The 20,790-nt window shown below is 46.5% G+C and overlaps 1 protein-coding gene across 7 annotated transcripts in view; it reads right to left on the bottom strand.

The window, feature by feature from the left end:
- The window catches only part of BCAS1 (brain enriched myelin associated protein 1), a 72,851-nt gene extending 57,996 nt beyond the window's left edge, over positions 1-14,855 (bottom strand). For 6 of the 7 annotated variants that reach the window (XM_084776753.1, XM_084776757.1, XM_084776758.1 and 3 more), the window contains exons 1-2: positions 14,777-14,855; positions 12,980-13,058 (exon numbers count right to left, since the gene is read on the bottom strand). In XM_084776753.1, coding sequence (XP_084632879.1) covers positions 12,980-13,058; positions 14,777-14,848 — 151 coding nt within the window. In that variant the 5' untranslated portion in view covers positions 14,849-14,855. Of the gene's footprint in view, positions 1-32; positions 70-12,979; positions 13,059-14,776 lie in introns of those variants that run through there. The other variant, XM_084776755.1, reaches the window with a different exon arrangement.
- Positions 14,856-20,790: the final 5,935 nt, after the last annotated feature.

The following is a 20,790-nucleotide window of genomic DNA, read 5'->3' as shown; positions in this document are numbered from 1 at the left end:
AGAAAAGTAGCTTAGATGTACTCAATACACACCATGAAATTCAGCTGTTGTCATCACTGATAAGGGGGAACATTTTCACCAGAGCTCAAGCCACCTTCCCGCCAGTCCCCAGTGAGAAGGCTCAACCGAAGCCAACTTCTGAGCTCATGCTCTCCCGTGCTAACGTGAGGCATCTACTAGCACAGACCCTGGGGCATGCACGTCCAAGACTAAAACAGCAGTGCTCAGAAAGTCCAGACTCGACTGGTGTGTACAGGAAGGCTGCGGCAGCACTGCAGATGTGGCCAGCTCATGTGTTCTGTGTGTGTAGTTGGCAGTTGCCACACTCCCAAACAACCCCCCCCCCCCCCCCGCCGCCCCGCCCTGCCCCACTTCCTGCCTTGAGCCAACTGAATTGCCTTCTTTTAAGAACCTTTCATAGCAAAGCAATGGCGAAGAAGTTTGGGATCATATTTGATTCTGAAGATCCTCTACTGACAAGCGTTGAGAGCCTGGGAAAAGCCCCAAACAAGCTTGAGTTTCCCTCACTTATAAAATGGGAACATTGGGCTGAGGCGATGCCTTGCTAACATCAGAGCCTGAGTTCCATCCCCCCAAACCCATGTAGAGAGAAAGCTGAGCTGGTCACACTTGTAATTCAAGCCCTGGGGAGGTGGAAGCAGGTGGGTTTGGGGCACACCGTCCACCCAACCTCACCTGACTGGTGAGTTCCAGGCTGCTGAGACAGTGAGAAACCCTGCCTCATTTTTCAAAAAATGTGTATAACCCCTGAGGAGCAATACTTAAGGTTATCCTCTGGCCTCCATCACATGCATACATGTGTGCATATGTATCCCAACCCATATACACATGTGCATACACAAGCATGTGTGTGCGTGCACACACATACACACACGGAGTAGAATAGTTCCTCAGTATGGCTGTTATGATGCCTCAGGGAAGGTGACCCAGGGTCTGGCTTGATGCTGCTCCCCTCAGCAGGTCCGTAATGACTGACAGATACTATGATAATGTCAAAGACCTCTCCCCACCCTTGCCAACTCTGCACTTTGTTTAGTAGAGATTTAGGCAGACACATCTCGGGATCTGTTTGCAAGAAATCCAAGAGCAGGGAAACGCAGAGAGAGTATCAGAGATTGCTCTGTTCTGTCTCCATTACATTGGACGATAAACACATGGCCACACATACACACGTTCGTCCGCAGTTGCTCTGGCAAACTCCAGTATCTTACAGAGCCTAAAGTCAGCCGTCCTCTTGTGTGCCTCAGTGACCTTTTAGGAACACAGAAGGCAGAGAAGTGACACAAGATGAGGCCAGGGATTGGTGCACTGGCTAGCCCCTCTCCAGCACTGTTCTCCTGCGCTCTGGAAGCAAATACACTGCAGGAGGGAGGGAAGGAGAGAGGGAGCAGCAGGCAGAGCAGGCACCAAACAAGCAAGGGATGCCTTTGGCTTGTCAGAGTGAGCAGAAATGGATTGTGGGTCTGGTCCATGCCAAAGGGAGAGGAAACAGTTGACAAAAAGAGAGAGTTTGAGATTGAAAAAACAAACAAACAAATAAACAAACAAAAACAACAAGGAGGTGGCCTTTGCAAAGCACTGAAAGCATGGCTTTATTTCCCCTCTTCACATCCTGGCTGGGAACTAAAGGAGCTAAGAGGTGTTACAGCAAAGAAAAACAACACAACAGTTTCCCCGGGGGCGGGGGTGGGGGGGAAGAGTGCCAGCCAGTATTTTGCTTTGAAAAGTCTCATTGCCGAATATGACATAACACACATTAAGCCAACAACAGAAAGAAACAAGAACCCTTGTTGCCAGAGATCAGGTGAAGCCACTCAGGGACTTGTAGGAGCCACAGGCTTTAAGTGGGCCCCCTTCACGGCAGCTGAAGCTCTACGCTGTAAGCTGGGTGGTCCATATTGTTACCAGGGTTGTTAGGGTCGGAGCCTGGATTGTGGAGGCCCTGACAACCGGGCTTGGCCAACCATCCTCAACAGGCTGAGTGAAAGACAACGAGTAGTGAAAGCAGAGAAAGGGGATTAAGTCAGCATAGTCACGCTTGGAAGAAGAACAAATGAAGAGGTTCAGTGATGTTCACCCCGTCCCCCAGTCCATCTTCAGGGTCCAGCCTCTTATGGTCACGAGTGTTTACTTTATGAAATTGGTGCATATATATTTATAATTGTTATATCTTCTTGGTGAATTGATTTGTGTCTTTATTAGTATGTAGTGTTCTTTCTAGCTGACTTTAAGGGATACTGGGCTATCTCTGGCAGTTTGTCTTTCTGGCTCCCATTGGCTGTAGAAGTTGTTTTTCATCCTCTGCCTCTCCGTCTGTGGGAGTCTTTACTAGTGCAATGTGTTTCTCAGAGACAGCACACAGCTGGCTGTCGCTTTGTCATCTAGTCTGTTTCTTTATGGATGGGGAGAGACTGTTTATACTACGAACCTCCTTCTCCCTCTCTGCATTTCTTTCTTCTGCTTAGTGGCATCTGTTGGCAACACTGTGTGTGAGTATTTTTTTAAAAAATATTATCCACTAAATTTTTATTCCCAACATTTCTATTTACCCTTTTTTTTTTTTTTAATCCTCGGCTCCTTTGCTGGTGTTTCCCTGTGTTGCTGACTTTCTCATCCATTTTGCTAACTGTCCCTCTTCGTTGCTGACCTTCCTCCCCTGGGACTGAATCCAGCTGCTTCTTTGTGTGTTCTTTCAGGTCATCAATCATCTTTAAAAGAAAGCTTTTGAAATCTTCCTGGCATTTTACCCGGAGTCAGCGTCTTTGAGCTTAGAAGTCAGGAGCTCTGGATTTTCAGAAGTCCTGTTGCTTTTCTTTTCTTTCATTTTTAAACTTTTTTTTTTTTTTTTGCATTTCTGTGTCACAGCTTGTGCACCTGTTAGTTTGGATTTTGCTTCTAGTTTTGGGGTGGCTCTTCTTATTAAACCTTCCTCTTATTTATTATGGATGCAGCACTGGGGGCAAGTGCCAGGGCTTATGTGTAGAGGTCAGAGGACAACGTGCAGGACTCTGTTCTCCCCTTCCACCATATGGCTTCCAGGCACTGTGCCTAGGTCATCAGCTTGCCAAGCATATGCTATAGCATTTTATCAGCCCATTAGCATTATCATAGGCACAAATGGTGTCCAGCACTTTAGGACACCACTAGGGGGCGCTAGAGTGGACCCCCCACATGGAAAGAGGGAACTATTGAAACCCTTTGTTTCTTCATACATCATACACACACACACACACACACACACACACACACACCCTGAGTGAACACAATCCTAGGATGTCTAGTTACAGCCCTGAATGTCTTTACGAATGCCTGGTGGTCAGGCCAAGTCAGATGACACAGGTAAGGCAAAGAGCAGAGCCCTGAGGTGAAGCCGGGAAAGATGTCAGTGCTTACAGGAGAACAGCCACACTGTAACAAGCTGCTGGGGACAGGCTCCTCTGTTTCTGAGATTTACTGTCCCAGTTCTCCCAGAGGCTATCAAAGGGAAAGCCGAGTCTTGTCATCTTTGCTCTGCCAATAAAGCATCCATTTCTGAACACCTAGTCCATAGGTTCATGTGCCTGTTCTCTACATGGCACCATTTTGCATATGTGTGTGGTATGTGCGTGTGTTCACATGTGTGTGTGCACGTGTATGGGAGTACATGTACACGTGGGTACCCATAAAGCTGCTCCACTTTATTTTCTTGCTTTTTGAGATAGGGTCTCTCACTGAACCTCGAGCGTGCTGATTTGGCTAGACTGATTGTTTCCCAAGTCTCGAAAGTCCTCCTGTCTCAGCACTAGAATTACAGATGCGCTGCTAGGTTTGGCTATTTTATTTTCGTGCTGGGGATCCAAACCCATGTCCTCGTGTTTGCACGGTGAGCACTTCACCATCTCTCCAGCCCCTCCCCCGCCATTCCCTGCACAACCTGGTCTTCTGTGTTGATATCCTGATCGAGCAGGCTAAGTCGCAGAGCAGACATACAATGCTGGGCAGTCACCTAGGGGACCTGCTCCGAATCTTGCAGATGCGATGGGGGTTTGTAGAACAATGGGAGTTAACATTTGGGTGGAGTACTAGGATCAGACACACGGCGATTGTGGCATCAGGATTCAAATGCAGAGGACACAGGGCAAGGCAGTGCATTGCAGAGGGAGGGAGGGAGATGTTGAGCTCTTCAAAAGACACATCTATTTAAATATCAAAGGACTCTGGGAAGCCCTTGGGAAAAGAAAGGATGAAGACCTCAGAGAGTACATGAAAATGACCCTCGGAGGGTTGGGTCGGGGTCGTATAGAGTCAAATGACACTTCAAACAACTGTGGCTTTTGGTGCTGGGCGGTTTGTTGTTCTGAAGTGTCAGGGTTGGTGGGGCAGATGCTTATGGCTTGGAGGAAGATGGGAGATTTGGAAACTTCACTGACCGATCACGTTTCAGGCTTTTCATCTCCGTTCTGAAGAGCCAGGATGTCTTGGCCAGGAAACCCTTGCACAAATAACGGAGGGAGTTTTTGGATCTTGGGGACGGAGTCTTGATTTTCAGCTTGAGTTGCCTGGACATTGAGTAATGTCACGGGAGTCAAGTGGACTATTAACCCTGTGATACCCAGAACACATCTTCAGGAGGCCACAGCGTTGGTCTGTTCTCATGGGTAAGACTCGGGCAGTGACGTCACATTTTTCCATTCTTGTCTTTCCTCACCACCTTCCTAGTGCTTGCATGCTTTGCAAAATTGTGGAGGTATGCAGGGTTACTCCAAGTGCAAAGCCAACTGCTCCAATACTGCCTGTCACTGAAAGACGCAGCAGATGTTTGAGCGAGTCTTGGGGGTTTTGTTTGTTTGGGTTTTGCTTTTGTTTTTCCTTCTTAAGTCAGGTGATAATATCCATCTGATGTGCCGTGTCTCTACCACCAAACTCGAAGGCTCGCCCAGTCCTTCTTCCTATTCCTGCCTTCCACCCAATTTGCAACCAACCTCCGCAACATGACGTGGCTCCTCCAGCAGTCTGCACACTCGTGCATGGTGGCTGCACTTATCATTGTGAGTGTGTGGAAGGCAGAGAAGACCGTCTCAGGTGACACTCATGGTCTTTGTTCGATGTTTAAGTTAGAGTCTCCCACTGGCCTGGAAGGTTGGCTGCCAGTGAGCTCCCGGGACCCATCCATCTCCACCATGCTGAGATGCAGGCTCACGCCACTACTCCCTGTTTTGGTTTTTAAGGCAGGGTCTCGTTGTTTAGCCCTGGCTAGCCTAGAACTGATTATGTAGACCAGGCTGGTCTTAAATGTACAGGGATCTACCTGCCTCCGCCTCCTGAGTGCTGGGATTAAAGTGAGACACACACACACACACACACACACACACACACACACACACCACACACTTTTTTTTTTTTTTTAAAATAAAGACTTCTGGGCATCAAACCCAGGGCCTCTCACTTGCAAGGCAATCACTTTATAACTGAGCTATCTCCCAAGCCCTAAATTAGAAATATTTTTGATGATTTTTATATAAAAATGTTGTCAATCATAGTCAAAATATCCAAATATATCTCCTTTCTTTCTAAAGGAGTTACAAAGTCTATCTTCTTTCTTCCTTCCTTTCTTCCTTCCTTCCTTTCTTTCCTTCTCTCTTTTGGTTTCTCTCTGTAATATCCCTGGCTTTTCTGGACTCTCTTTGTATACCAGGCCGGCCTTGAACTGATATTTCTTAATATAGATATTGTAAAAGATATATGTTAGGTGGTGGTGGTGGATGCATTTATTTTTTATTTTTATTATTATTATTATTATTATTATTATTATTATTTTTTGAAACAGGGTTTCTCTGTGTAGCCTTGGCTATCCTAGACTTGCTTTGTAGACCAGGCTGGCCTTGAACTCAGTGATCTGCCTGCCTCTGCCTCCCAAGTGCTGGTATTAAAGGCATGTGCCACCACACCTGGCAGAGGTAGGTACATCTCTGAGTGTACAAGGTCAGCCTAGTCTACAGAGGAAGTTCCGGGACAGCCAACCCTATACAAAGAAACGGTATTTAAAAAAAAAAAACCTGAAACATATAAACCATTGCCTAATCCATAAATATTCTAGAAATTTCTACATTGTTTCTTTCATCTCCCCTTCAAACAACTCTGCCCTAAACTAGTGGTTTTCTTTCTACTTTAGACTAGAAGAGCAAATATGGAGTCGCTGCCCCAAACCAATGAATATGCAAAAAAAAAAAAAAAAAAAAAAAAGCTTCTGCCAGATTGCTTCCCAAAAAGAGTCTAGAGATTCAGAGCAGCAATGTGATATAGCAACATCCCCATACCATGGGGGGGGGGGGGGAATTGATCAGATACTTGTATGTTAAGTGCTTGCCAAAGAAGGTGGTGCCTCACCCTCCTTATGCCCACAGCTGTTAGTATAACAAGGAGTGGGATGGGGTAAGAAATCACGTTCTCTGCCAAAGGCTGGTTAATATTGGTCTGGGATTCTGGGAAAATTATCGAGGAGATGGTATGAGGCAAGGGACCCAGGGGAGCAGGAGGCAGGAAAGCTATCAAATTAAGTTGGCATCACTCTTCCAAATGTAGATGGTCATTGGGCACATCCAAGGATGCTTAGTGTCATTGTCTCTGTGGAAATACAGTCAACAGCACAGCACAGCTCCACTCCACACCCACTGGGATGGCTGTAATAAAACAGGCAGCCAGTAGCGAGTGTCGGTGAGGATGCAGAGCAACTGGGATCTATGTGCGCCACTGGTGGGGGTTCGCCTTGGAAAGCAGGTAAGGAGGTCCTCAGAAAGGTGAACATTGAGCCACCATATGCACAGACATGGAAGGAAGAGAAAGCAAAAGCAAAATAAATGGACTAGTAATGAAAAGAAATAGGCAATGAAAGGAGAAGAGGGTTATAGAAAAGAGATACAGGATTCAAAGCAGATGAACGAAATAGTTGATAATGGTGGTGATTATTGTGATGATGGTGATGATGCTGGCTGATAAAGGTGGTGATGTTGGTGATTAGGATAATGCTGGTTGATGACGATGGCTGCTGCTGCTCGTAATGGTGACGATGGTTGATGATGGTGACAAGTAGGATGACGGTTATGAAAATTTTTTGAAAGCTATCTTTTGAGACATATGATGTAGTGATGTAAACATAATGCCAGAGGTGGCCAGCTCTGGGGTCTGCTGTGTAGTGTGTTTGGCCAGGACACTGTTGCAGATGTTCTGAGCTGAGGTGGTTCTAAGTGAAAACCCTAACCTCAGGCTGTCACTTGAGTACCACGGATCTCTTAATTGGTTTCCTTCCAGGAGCCACACATAGAGAGCTGTGGAGACAGGGGAGCATTTCTAGCTCCTTGCAACTTCTGTGCCTCACAGAGCCTCAAGCTGCCCCTCAGCCATCTGCCCATCTGTGCTGGTCCAGGCCTTGAGCGCATTGCATGTGCTGAGCTCTGGGTGTGTTTTAACAGATGACAACCAGCCCTTTGCTCTCAGAAACTTCTAACATTTAAATTGCTTAGGTAATCTCATCTAGGTGTACGTGTCTGCTCACGTGTGTCCAGGTGTGTGTGAGGTGGTGTGTGTGTGTGGTGTGAGAACAACACTGTGTGTCGTTTACCTGGCATTATCTATCTTGTTGCTTTTGAAACAGGATCTCTTCCTGGTCTGAGACTTGTCAACTAGACTAGACTGGCTGGCCACTGAGGCCCAGAGATCTGTTTCTCTCCACTTCCCCAGGACTGGGATTATAAACACATGATGCCATGCCAGCCTTTTTTTTTTTTAAACAGGATTCTGAGCATCAACTTTACTGACCCCCCTGTACTTTACTGACTGAGCCTCAACTCCCTATCAGACTTTCGTCTAAGTCATGGAAGCATTTTTTTAAAAGCCTGGCACTGTGTTAAGGTCGGTAACCCCAGCTACTGTAGAATGAGAGAAGACGATTGTGACTTCAAGGTCAGAAGGAGCAACAACAAACAACAACAACAACAACAAAACCCCAAACAAAAGCAGACAGGGTAGCTAGGAACAATGGCTGCTAACAGAATACACATGTTAGCTGCTGCCCAGGACCCATACTTTTTTCCCACTGCCAGGCAGCTATGAGTCGAGGGACTGTCAGAGACAGTGCCTCAAGGATCATTCATTGTCTTATCAGTAGACACCTCTTTTTAACAAGACTAGGGAATTTGCAGTTCATTAAACGGATTCCACATATGTGTGTCTAGACACACACACACACACACACACACACACACACACACACACACACACACACACATATTTTAAAGATGCAAAACTAGGCCATTCCTTCTTTAAGAACAGTTGACAATGGTCTTATACGGAGAAAAAACTAGGTGAAAGGCAGAGATGTCTCTCTTTTCCTTTATCTTGCATACGTAGGTAAGGAGATAGGAGCTGAAAGGAAAGGAAGGGTGATAAAGGAACATAGAGGGAGGATAGAACAAAAGCTTGATGATTGAACTTACTCCTTAACTCAAGGCCTTAATTGTTACTCATAATGAAGGTTATGTCTAAGTCATTGCTATAGAATTTAGTATATTGATACAAGGCCTGGGCATGTCAAATACTTGTTGGGTGGATATGACTCTATCCATATATGAGGTAAAATAGTTGAATAAGTTCTTCAAAAGCCTCAGAGACACATAGAATATGGGTTTTTTTTTTTTTTTTTTGAGACAGGGTTTCTCTGTGAAGCCTTGGCTATCCTGGACTTGCTTTATAGACCAGGCTGGCCTCAAACTCACATCAATCTGCCTGCGTCTGCCTCCCGAGTGCTGGGATTAAAGGTGTGCACCACCACCGCCCGGCAGAATATGGCATTTAAAGTTGTTCTTATAATCCTAAATTTCTTTGACAATAAGACAAGTTAACTCCTGACAACACCCAGCCTACCTCAAAGAAGATGATGAGTATCAAAGAACCTCCTTATGGAGATGGTTTCAAATGTGGCAAACCAGCCACTGGACAAAATGTCCTCATTCCTGCCACAAACAGAATCTGCCTAAAAATGGGCAGCTTAGATGTAGGCAGAGTTGACGGCTGCACTCTGTCAAGTCAGGGTAAGCAAGTCCTCAATAGTTCCTTCCCTGCGAACAAGTCTAGCAGAGATACTGGGGAAGATGAGGCTCCAACGTTATAGAGAGTGTTGGGTGACTGTTCGGGCAGCAAACCATCTAAGTCAATTTGTACATTTTGTAAGCTGCTAACCTGCACTGCTGGTTCACTCAGGAATTTAAGTTTTATTCCTTTTCAAGTCCCTGGGGGGCATTGAAGGCCAGATACTATAGTTTTACAACCAAGTTTAGTTGGTTAGGGGACAAGATCATTTTAGATCAAGATAAAGAAGTTATTAGAGTTGAGATAGGATAGATATTTAATTTCATTCAGAAATTTAGACCCAACAAGACAGAAAAGACACTTACTTCAAACTGGACAAATACAAATAGCCAAACCACTATGAGTGTAACATTTATAGAACTCATGATTCTCATGATTGTCACATGGTTCTCTCTGCTGTATGTAGTTTGCTTTATACATGTGTAATAAAATAAATGTATTTTTTAAAAAAAGAACAGTGGGCGAGGGATTAAAAGGAATACATTAATTCTAAGGAACCTCTTATCCGTGGGCAACAGACAGGTGTCATGTCTGGGAAACGGTGTGTTCTGACAGACCAGTCACGTGTTGGGCTCTGTCACACATCAGCTGTGAGGATGGAGACTTTTGGGTTTTTTTTTTACACAGGATAAGTTCACTAGGCAGAATCAAAGAAAGAGAGAGATGGGAGAATTTTCATGTCCCCAAAGATTTGTGAAGTTTTAGAAATAAATACACAAGAAAGAAAATCCAATCAGGTGAGATTGGTTCACCGGGGCAGCCAGTGACAAAGGTGGGCACCTCAGTCTACTTTGTCTATAGCTGGCCTCTCCTCCTTCATTTCCTCAAGTTCATCCTTCATAGCCTCTGCCCACAGCCCCCTTATGGCTGGACAGAGCTGCATGACTCCCATCTTACAGGTGGATCTTGGGCATCCCACCATTATACAGAGAGCAAGTGGCAGAGCTGACACCATCTACCAAGTCAAGTTGCTTAGCCTGCAATACGTGCATGCAATATGGGACCAAGTGACTAGCAAGCTTGGGGCCTTAACACAACATGGGTATCTCAGAGCTTAGAAGGTCACATGTTAAAAGTGGGTCAGCTTCTAGAAATTTCCATGCCTGTTCTGAGGCTTATGGTCCCCTTTCCACAGTTAAGCCTACAGTATTCATCTTTAAGCATCCCCTTGCCTCATTTTTCCCTCCCTCCTTTCACTTTCCTCCCTCTAACGCATGCTCTCAATTGTTAAATTATCATTATTATTAGGCCTACCATGTTGAGCGCCAATTGTTGTGGTTAAAATATCAGTGAGACTTAATAATGTTTATTATCAGGCCTATCATTATTATTACAGTAGTATAACCCACTAGCAATCAAACAAGACACAGACATCTGTTATATTTTTAAATAGCCTTAGTTAACCTGGGGCAGGGCAGATATCAATCTTCTAAACTACTTCTCATAGAGGGGCAGGTATGGGATCCAGGCCCCAAGCCCATGCCATCCGCTTCTAATAATTTCTATCAAGCTACCTCCCATCCATAATCCCAAATACTTGCTAATATTCCTCATCTAGGCCAAATCTCCATCCACGTCAGCCATATGCTTCTCTTCCATCTAACCCATGGCAGCCTTCTTCTCCTCTCATCTCCACTGGTCACTCTTCTTCCTCCCAAGATTCTCTCTGTCTTGCCATGCCCAGGAACCTTAGCCATGCCCATCTCATTTGCCCTGCCTAAGTGCGATGACCTTTTATTAATTAACATCAACCTCTAACACTCAATGTTACCTCTTTTTTTTTCCAGCCCTAATGTTCTTGCTTCTTTCTTTACAATGACCTTTCGGGTGACATTAGGCTTCCATGAATAGCTCAGGACCATCTTTCCATCTCACCCATTCACAAAGCCTTCTTTTTGTCACCCACAGGTAAGGTAATGTGCTCACAGGTTCCAGGGTGACACAATCTTGGAGAAGTAGCAACGCTATTTTGCGCCTCACCCTCCCTCACTTGCAATGCTCTATGGCTTCCTGACTGCATACCTTGCAGCTATACGTTGCATCCCGAAGCAAACATTCTCATGTTGTTGACAATAAAGGTCCGCTTATTCTTTTTACATGAACCCACACAAGCCACACACACACGTATGAGTCAACGTCTCTATGGTACAACAACACGGAAGATGAGATCCTCGCAGTGATTTGCTGAGTCACCTACAGAATCCCAGCAGCCACCTGTGAGCCCAGCGCATCCTCCCACTCACCCTACCCCGCTGTCCTTCGTTGCCTCCAATGCTCACTTTCTGTCTCCTTTGGCTTCTGCCCCAAACTTCAAGTCTGTTTCAGTGTGACTCAGGCACCTCTCTGGAGAATAGATGTATCTTTTTAAAGCGTGTGTGTGTGTGTGTGTGTGTGTGTGTGTGTGTGTGTGTGTGTGTGTGTGAGAGAGAGAGAGAGAGAGAGAGAGAGAGAGAGAGAGAGAGAGAGAGAGAGAGGCAGAATGTTAATTACGTGGCAGCTGCAGTATCTCCACTCACACAGCTTAGCCTTTTGTGAATCCTTGTTCTACAGTCCCTAAGGGGGACGTGCAGTGGAGTTTGCAAAGCCAAAAACAAACCAGAGAACAATTATCTTCCATGATGGGTAAAAGCCCCTTTGGCTTTTCTTCCTGGCATCTCTGGGCTTAGTGCCATCTCTCTCTTCTTGCTTTTCGTGACAAAGTAAGTTGGGCAGCCGACTTCCTCCTGCCTTACCAGATGAAAGGGATTGCCAAATATCAGTGGGACTGTAGCATTTCTGTAACCGGCAACTTATAAAGTGGAAAGGTATAATGATCTTTTTAAAAAGTGTGTGTGTGTGTGTGTGTGTGTGTGTGTGTGTGTGTGTGTGTTATGTATACTACAGGCACACAGGAGCTCATGGAGGCCAGAAGAAAGCATCTAATTTTAGGAACTGGCACTATAGATGGTTGTGAGCCGCCATGTGTGTGCTGGGCATGGACTCCACATCCTATGGAAGAACAGCAGGTGTTCTTAACCACTGAGCCATCCAGCCATAGACTAGTGCATCTTCTTGTAAGGATTATTGATTAGGTCTGGCCTGAAAGTATGTGGAAGAGTTCGTGCTCTCCAAGTGTGTGATCTCTGGGAAGTCTGAGGTTTTGCTTTTTCCAGTTCTCCAAAGTCACAGGGAAGATGAGATTGGGTCACTCATCAAAGGGTCATCAACTGCAATAGACCCACACCTCGCTTGTGCCAAAGCACATAGCTGATGAGCTGCCAAGCGGGGCTTCTAAAATCCCCAGAATCCAGATGCTTGGGGCTCTCTATTATTTGTTCTTGTCTGCTGCTGCAAAGCCCTGCCCAGCTGCCATGTGTATTCACATGAGTGTTGTCATGGCCTGAATTCTATCTCCCCAAAGATGCTGAGGTTCTTAACCACTGTGAAGGTTTGGAAACAGTCTTTCAGATGGCCAAGATGTGGTTGTCAAGGTAGGCCCTGACACAGTTGACCTGTTTCCTTATGGCAGCAGGACTGCAGGTCTACAGACAGACTCACACACGTGGAGACACAGGGAGAAGCTAGTCATCTTTGAGTCGAAACATCCTGAATTAGGTTTTCCCAGAACTCAGAGGAGACCGATGTGATGGCACCCAGATTCTGGCTCTAAGGCCATAGGACGGGCAGCGTCCAGTGTGTAAGCACCCAGTGTGGGCCCAGTGTATCTGCCACCCCAGGGAATGAATATGTGAGCTTTTGAGGAAAAATCCTGTGGCCCTGCCCTTACTCTGCTCACTGTAAATAGGGCCAGAGGCCCCTTACACTCCACAGAGTGGTCTTCACACACAGCACTCACCTTCATCATAGTGTTGAATCACGTGAGTGGACACCAGCACTGGGTTCCCATTCTGAACACACTCATTGTCTGACATCACCTGCAATGGAACAGATGGTTTCAGTGGCCAAGTGATCAGAGGGAGAGAGACTCACGGAAGAGCTGCAAGGCTACAGGAGCATCTTCCGGAGTCAAATTTAAAGGCTGTCTTTGTAGAAACATCCAGCTTCCTAGTTGGCCTTGTAATAGCAAAATGACTCACTCGGGCCAGATTCGTGTCATCCTCTGAGCACCCCGGGGTTCACGTTTCATCTCACCAGCCTCATACAGGGAAGCCAATCCCCTGGCAACACAGATGGGATGTTGAGGCCCCAAAGGGGCAGTGTCTAACAAGGAACTGTGCAGGAACTTAACACGGCAGTTCAGGGGCCTGCCAGGCTAATTTCACCTGGCCATCCTGGCTGCGCAGATGAACACCCCTGCCAAATACAGGAAGTTTACTCTGTGTGTGTGTGTGTAGATGCACATGTATGTTTGTGCATGTGTAAGCATGTGCATGTTTGTGGAGATAAAAGGACAATTTCAGGTGTTGTTCCTCTGGCTATATCCACCTGTTCTGAGACAGTAGCTTGGAGCTCACCTGTCCTGCGAGCTCCATGGATCTTTCTGTCTTCACCTACTCAGAATCAGTTATACAAGTCTGGAGATATATATATATATATTTAATGTGGGCTCTCTGAGAATCAAACTCAGGTCTTTATGCTTGTAAGGCAAGTACTCTTCCAACTTATCCAACTCCCTAACCCCTTGGCCTCAGATCTGGACAGACATTTTTTTTTTTAGGAGCTTTTCCTAACTGGTGACTCTCCACTAGTGTTGTATGTCCCATTATCAAAAGCTTTGACAACACTCCCCACCCCCCATCCACTCTGATTTCCATGTAGTTTCTGTTTAGATAGTCCTATGGAGAAAGTCAGATACTGTGATATTAGAGGTTTCCCAGAGGTTCAATGTATATACGAGGTCTCGGACCACTGAAACACACCTAGGATTGTCAGCCTTGGCACTATGGGCATTTGGACTTAGTAATTTTTGTTTCTCTGTGTGTGCGTATGTGTATGTGTGCATGTGTGTATGTGTGCGTGTATACGTGGGCATGTGTTCTGTGCACTGTAGGTCAGTCAGGGACAACTGTGGCCTCTATACACCTGATGGCAGAAGCAGCCCCATCCCAAGTTAACTATCAAAGACATCTCCAGGCTTTGTCCTGTGTCACTAGGGAGAACACAACCAAGAAACAAAAGCCTGCGTTTGGAAGCCGCCGACCTTGAAGCGCCTACTAAGTGGGCTCTTTGGGAATCACCTGTGGAGGTCGTTGAAGACAAAGGCCCGTAGACTGACATCTCTCACACTGCTTCTGTCTGACGTGGCATCTCAGAGTCTGTATTTTGAGGGGGAGGTGAACTCGTACGTGCCCATTCTCGTGTGTGTGTGTGTGTGTGTGTGTGTGTGTGTGTGTGTGTGTGTGTGTAGGTCAGAGGTCTACCCTGGGATCCTCATGTGTCTGTGCTGCCATGCCCAACTTTTTACACGGGTGTTGGGGATCAGAGCTCAGGTTCTCATGGACGCACCCAGTGAGCCCGCGCCCGTCCCACACAGAACCTGCATTTTAACCAGCTCCTTGGTGGACTCTGGGACTTCAGTGACCACTGGCCAACAGTGACAGGAGCAGGCCTCACGCCTCATCTCTCTTAGGTGAGGGGGGGGTAGGCAGAGTAGAGCCTTTTGGACCCCACTTTCTGGAATCCAGTGTGCTACCTTGTAAGTGTCTGCTTCCGGGTCATTCTCCTGGTCGTCAGTTCTTAGTGGGATGCTCATTTGGTTTCCCATTGTTCCTCTGATAGAGAAAAGGGAGAAAAAGAAATCAAAACACAAAGCTTAGCTGGGAATATGATCTTAAATCCTCATGCTCGTGTGCAAGCATTTTCCCTACCAAACCATCTCCCTAGGTCCTTAAGGGGTGACTCCCTTCAATACACATTTAAGTGTGAGCTATATTATAGGGCTGGGAGACGTGTGGAACCTACAGTCAGGTGACAAGCCTTTTTCCTATCACAGAGCTGAGGTTCCCTGACCCTTTCACTGAACACTCTTTTTATTTTATATTTTTAAAGATTCATTTATTTATTATGTATACAGTGTTCTGCCTGCACGCCAGAGCCAGAAGAGGGCACCGGATCTCATTATATAGATGGTTGTGAGCTACCATGTGGTTGCTGGGAATTGAACTCAGGACCTTTGGAAGAGCAGCCAGTGCTCTGAACCTCTGAGCCATCTCTCCAGCCCCTCACTGAACACTCTAAACAGCCTTTCTGCAACTTCAAGGCCAGGGTGGGTGAACAGTGGGAAAACGCAGGACCTGTGTTTTGCTGAGATCATTTGGAATCTGATAACACTGCTTTCTTGGGCAATCAGAATGTTCCCCCTGAACCTGTCTATTAACTCAATACTTAAATCAAACCAAAGGAAAAAGGCTTACTGCCACCTACTGGCAGATATAAGAACAACAAAACAAATTCCTGGAGCCAAGGGACTAAGTTCCAATGACCCAGAGGTTGAAAAGAGCACTTGGATGGTTGGGAATGAAGAACTACAAACAGCTGACAGGAGGGAAACCAGACCAACAGTGCTGAGACTAAGAAAGCAAGAATGACAGCCATGCCTGACGACGGGTCTGGAGAGTTCACACAAGGCTGGTGCAGAAAGCTCTAGGCCAGTGGTTCTCAACCTCTGGGTCATGACCCCCAGAAACATCAGGAAATGCAGATGTTTACATTATGATTCATAAATGCAGCAACGTTACAGTTATGAAGTAGCAACAGAAGTAATTTATGGTTGGCGGGGTGGTCACCACAACACGAGGAACTATATGTATCAGGAAGGTTGAGGACCACTGCTCTCGGCGAACGCAGTGGACCAAGAGATTGCAAAGTGGCCACTAGAGTTTACACTCAGCTCCTGCTCGCCACACACTGCAGAACGTGACCCTAAGCCTCAGCCTCCTCATCCGTGTGATGAGGACGATGCAGAGCTTTTAACTTACATGTCCCGGCGGTTTTTAAAAGAATGGGTGCACATCTTTTGTGTGGATGTGCATTGTGTGAATGCCTGGTGTGCAAGGAAATTAGAAGATGGTATCGAATCCCCCTGGATCTGGAGTGATAGGCAGTGGTGAGCTGCCGTGTGGGAACTGGGAGCCAAACCCAGGTCCTCTGCAGCTAGTGCTCTTAACCAGGGAGCCACCTCTCCAGCCCTGAGCACTAAAAAAAAAAAAGCTTATTTGTGTTTCTTCTCATGAGAACTTTCTATTTATCTCACTAGCTCATCTTCAGATTGTCAGTATTGGTACATGTGGGGTTTTCTTTTCTGGTGTTTAATTTGTGCAAACTTTTATATATTCTAGCTATTAACCCCTCTGTCTGGGTATGCCTGGCAAAGATTCTTCTCCCATTCCATAGAGGCTGTCCGTGTACTCTGTGACAGTCTCCTTTGCTATGCAGTGACTTTTAAGCCCCGTGTGGTCATATCTGCTAATTCTTGGGACTATTTTCTATGCTACTGGAGTCCAGTTCAGTAAGTTCTTGCTTATTGCATAGAATCAGACTGGGAGCTACTGGGAGTGGGAAAGTATGAGGGAGAAGAGAAGGTGGGAGAAACAGCAACAACACAATGTTTGGTGATGGTCATACTGAAACCTAACACTTCTGTGCTAACTTAAAAATAAATTAATTGGGCTGGAGAGATGGTTCAGAGCTTAAAAGTACTGACTGCTCCTCCAGAGGTCCTGAGTTCAATTTCCAGAAACCACATGATAGCTCACAGCTATCTATAATGTGATCTGATGCTCTCTTCTGGCCTACAGTTATACAAGCAAGGCAGAGCACTGTATACATAATAAATAAATAAATAAATCTTAAAAATTAATTAATTAATTAAAGTTAGTTAATTCACTAAGGACAATAGGCCCATCTCAAGAGACCACTGTGAGAATTAATTGAGTGAATATATTCAAGGCGCTCTGCACAGGGCCTGGCACATCAAGTGCCACCTAAATGGTAGCCGCAAACAGGACCATCTTTGATACTGTCCTTGGTATTTCTGATCAGTTTCCCTCAAAGGTGTCTGGTGATAAGAACGCGCCAAGGAGTCTGTGTTTGGGTCCCAGTCACATGGACTGTGAGAAGGTACGTGTCCATCATGAAGGCCCCTCATTCCTGTGCTTTTGTTCCTGCAGCCTAAGCAGACTCAAGGGTTTGGGAGATGGCTGTGCGGGTAAAACGCTTGCTGCACAAACTTGAGCCTCAGGTGGGTCTTTGGTTCTTCTGTATGCAGCTGACCGCAGTGGTGCGTACCTCCAGCCCAAACACTGAGGAGGCAGCTGACTGCAGTGGTGCATACCTCCAACCCTAACACTGAGGAGGCAGCTGACTGCAGTGGTGCGTACCTCCAACCCTAACACTGAGGAGGCAGCCAAAGGCATATGGGACTCACCGGTTAGCCAGCCTAGCCTACACTACGCTTGTGAGATCCAGATCAGTGAGACACTCATCTCAAAAAACCCTCTTGCAGAGGAACTTGGTTCAGCTTCTGGCACTCACGAGATGGCTCACAACCATCTGTAACGCCAGTCCTGGGGGATCCAGCACCCTTGGCTAGCCTCTAAGGGCCTCAGGCACACACAGTTAAAAGCAAACAAACAAACAAACAAAAAAACAATGTGGAAAATATCTGAGGAGTGACATCTGAGATTGGTCTCTGGCCTTCATACACATGTACACACACACACACACACACGCACACGTACATGCACACACATACATGCACACACACATACACACATGCACATACACATACACACACACACACACACACACACACACACACACACACACACACACACAATCATAAAGCCTCCATACAGGTCTTGACCTCAACATGACTCAGGCGCATAAATATGTAAATGCCAGTTATTTCCAATGTCAGTAACATTACTAGCGCATGCTAGTTATCTTATATCTTGAATAATATCTATTTCTTGACATGACACCTTGAGCTCCCCCCCCCCTGGGTTCTGACTTATGCAAATGTGCCACTCTGAGTGTTGCTAAGGAATGCCTCTTGATTGACAGCCATGGCAATACCTCTGCCCCTCCTTTCAAGTGTGGATTAGCAGGGAACCGGCTCCTGCCACAGCAAAAGAGCATTTCTGAGAACTTCCTCCCAGCAGGCAGCTAAATGACTGTTAGGTGCAAAGGGGGAAGGGGAGGGGCTGCACGGGAGGAATGGTGACAGAATTAGTCACCCAGCAAACAAGAAACACCTTTGATCAATGCAGTGGAATGCAGGCAAGCCATAAGCCACTCGCCACCCCGGCCAGAGTGATGCCCACATAGCCAGGCTGGCACACTGGGCAGCTCTCTCCAAGCCCCCAAGGCAAGGTCAGTACTGCTGGTCAGTGATGGGAGTAGACCCACTGTGCTCAGGCTACCATCTAGATCCACCAGAAGGCTGCCTGGATGGGGTGGCTACCATCAGGGGTCATACAGAGTGATGCAGGGGGGCTCAGGACAGAAATCCACCCTCCTTGAATTCCTCACCCCAGCCCTGTGCAGGATTCTAGCTGGGTGTTTAGGAGTGTTTGCTGACATGTGTCCTGTTTCTGAAACACTCCATTGCTTTGTTAGTTTGTTTGGGTTTTGTTGTTTTTTTTTGAAACAGGGTCTCTCTGTGTATCCTTGGCTGTCCTGAACTCACTTTGTAGACCAGGCTGGCCTCGAACTCACAGAGATCCGCTTGCCTCCGCCTCCCAAGTGCTAGGACTAAAGGCGTGCACCACCACTGCCTGGCTTGCCTGGCCTGCTTTTGCTTATAGAATGACTGGCTCTGGGAGATGCACAGCTTACTAGTTTTTTTTGTTTGTTTGTTTTAGTTTCTCTCTCTTTTTTTCAGTACTGGGGATTGAACCCAGGACCCCAAGAATGTTAGGCAAGTGCTTTCCAACTAAGCTACATCCCAGTCTTCCAGTTTAGTTTCAGGGAGTCTCACTAAGTTATCGAGGTTACCCTTGAGTTTATCCTGTAACCCAAGAAGGCCTTGTACTTGCAATCCTCCTGCCTCAACTGAGAGGACAGGGCTGCACCACCAGGCCCAGAGTTAACTCTTCCTGTTCTGAGGACCAAACCGAGCATCTTTAAATGAACGGTAGGGGCAGTGACAACACGCCGGAGGCATCTGTGCACTGTGCAGGGCCCAGCACTGGTCTACCTGGGTACGCATGCGTGCAGAGACCCTTCTTGGTGCCTGGGCCACAATATGAGTGGTGAAGGGCCTGCCTCCCCATGGTTCACTCAGTTCCGCTCACCTCACACAGCCTGGTCCCATTACCAGGTACTTGCCTTCCTTCCAAAAGTTCTTATTATCTGTTCTGTAGAAAACAAAAAACAAAAAAACAAAACAAAACAAAAAAACCCACAAAAAACAAAACAAAACAAAACAACAACCCCCCCTCCCCCCAATGTGCTTGGTTCTGCAGTTCCTCTCCATAGGCATGTGATCTCCAAGAAGGCCACACCTTGTCTGTCCTTCCTGCATCTTCCGGGCCTCACTTCCTGCTTGTTGGCTAAGTGGAGAAGAAGGAGGCTACAGAGAGGTATAGGCAGGATTTGAACCTAGGTGTGTGAGGACTCAGTACAGACCTCAGCACCTGACTGCACAGTGCTACGCTGACTTATACGAGCTACCACCACCTACAGGCACTATGTAGGATGCCGGCAGGGCAGGAAGAAGCCTGAGTGAGGGAGGTGGCCCTCAGGAGAGCTGTCTGTCCCTCTCTCCTTGGATCTCTTGACACAAACCAGCCAGGATCAGACTTGGCACACCCATTGCTTCCTAGAATACATACCCTCTTCCTTAAAGAGAACACACACCCAGGAAACCAGGCTTCATGGTACATGCCTGCCTAAAAAGCTAAGGTGAGGGAACGGTGAGTTTGTAACCAGTCTGGGTTTCATAGTGAGACTCCGTCAAAACACTAAAACCAAACAAAGCCAAATATGTTCCTGAGGGTCTCCTACTTCTTTGGGGGTGGGGTGGGGGGGGGAAGGTAAAACAGAATTATCTGTGGTTCAGAGCCTGGTTCCTCATGCCTCTCTCCCTATGGTGGAAGCCACTGCTGTGTTCACACCCTCTCAAAAGAGATACACGCCCCAGGGCCGAGGGCAGCACATCACAGCCTGGAGGAAACTGGGTGAGGTGGCTTCAGCTATGAGGAAAGGCAAGGCAAGAGTCTCAGGCATCAAGATGTAGCAGAATTAAAATTTTTCTTTTCTTTTCTGAGAAGGGGGTCTCATGCTACTGGGTAGGTTGGAATTCACCACATGATACGACCTGGCCTCCAACTCAAATCTGTCTTCCTGCCTCAGTCTCCCTTTTTCCCAGGCAAGTGTTCTACCACTGAGCTACATCCCCTGCCACATTAACACAATCTTTAAACATCAAGATGAATTCTGTCACTGATCTTATTTTTACTGAGTTGAGATTGTGTGAATCAAGGATGTCTCGACATTAAATTTCTCTCTGTGAATTTTGTCTTAAAATGTAATTGGTCTTTTTATGCTTTTTATCGGCTTCACGTTTTTAAAAAAACATTTATTTTTATTTTATGTGAATGAGTGTTTGCCTGTGTGTGTGTGTGTGTGTGTGTGTGTGTGTGTGTGTGTGTGTACAGTGCTCACAGAGGCCAGAAGAGGATCTATATCATAGAGATGGTTGTG

This window comes from Acomys minous, assembly GCF_964271855.1.
Source record: "Acomys minous genome assembly, chromosome: 3".
Lineage (NCBI taxonomy): Eukaryota > Metazoa > Chordata > Mammalia > Rodentia > Muridae > Acomys > Acomys minous.
Note: the sequence above shows the minus strand (reverse complement) of the source record. Positions and strands in the feature narration are given on the sequence as shown.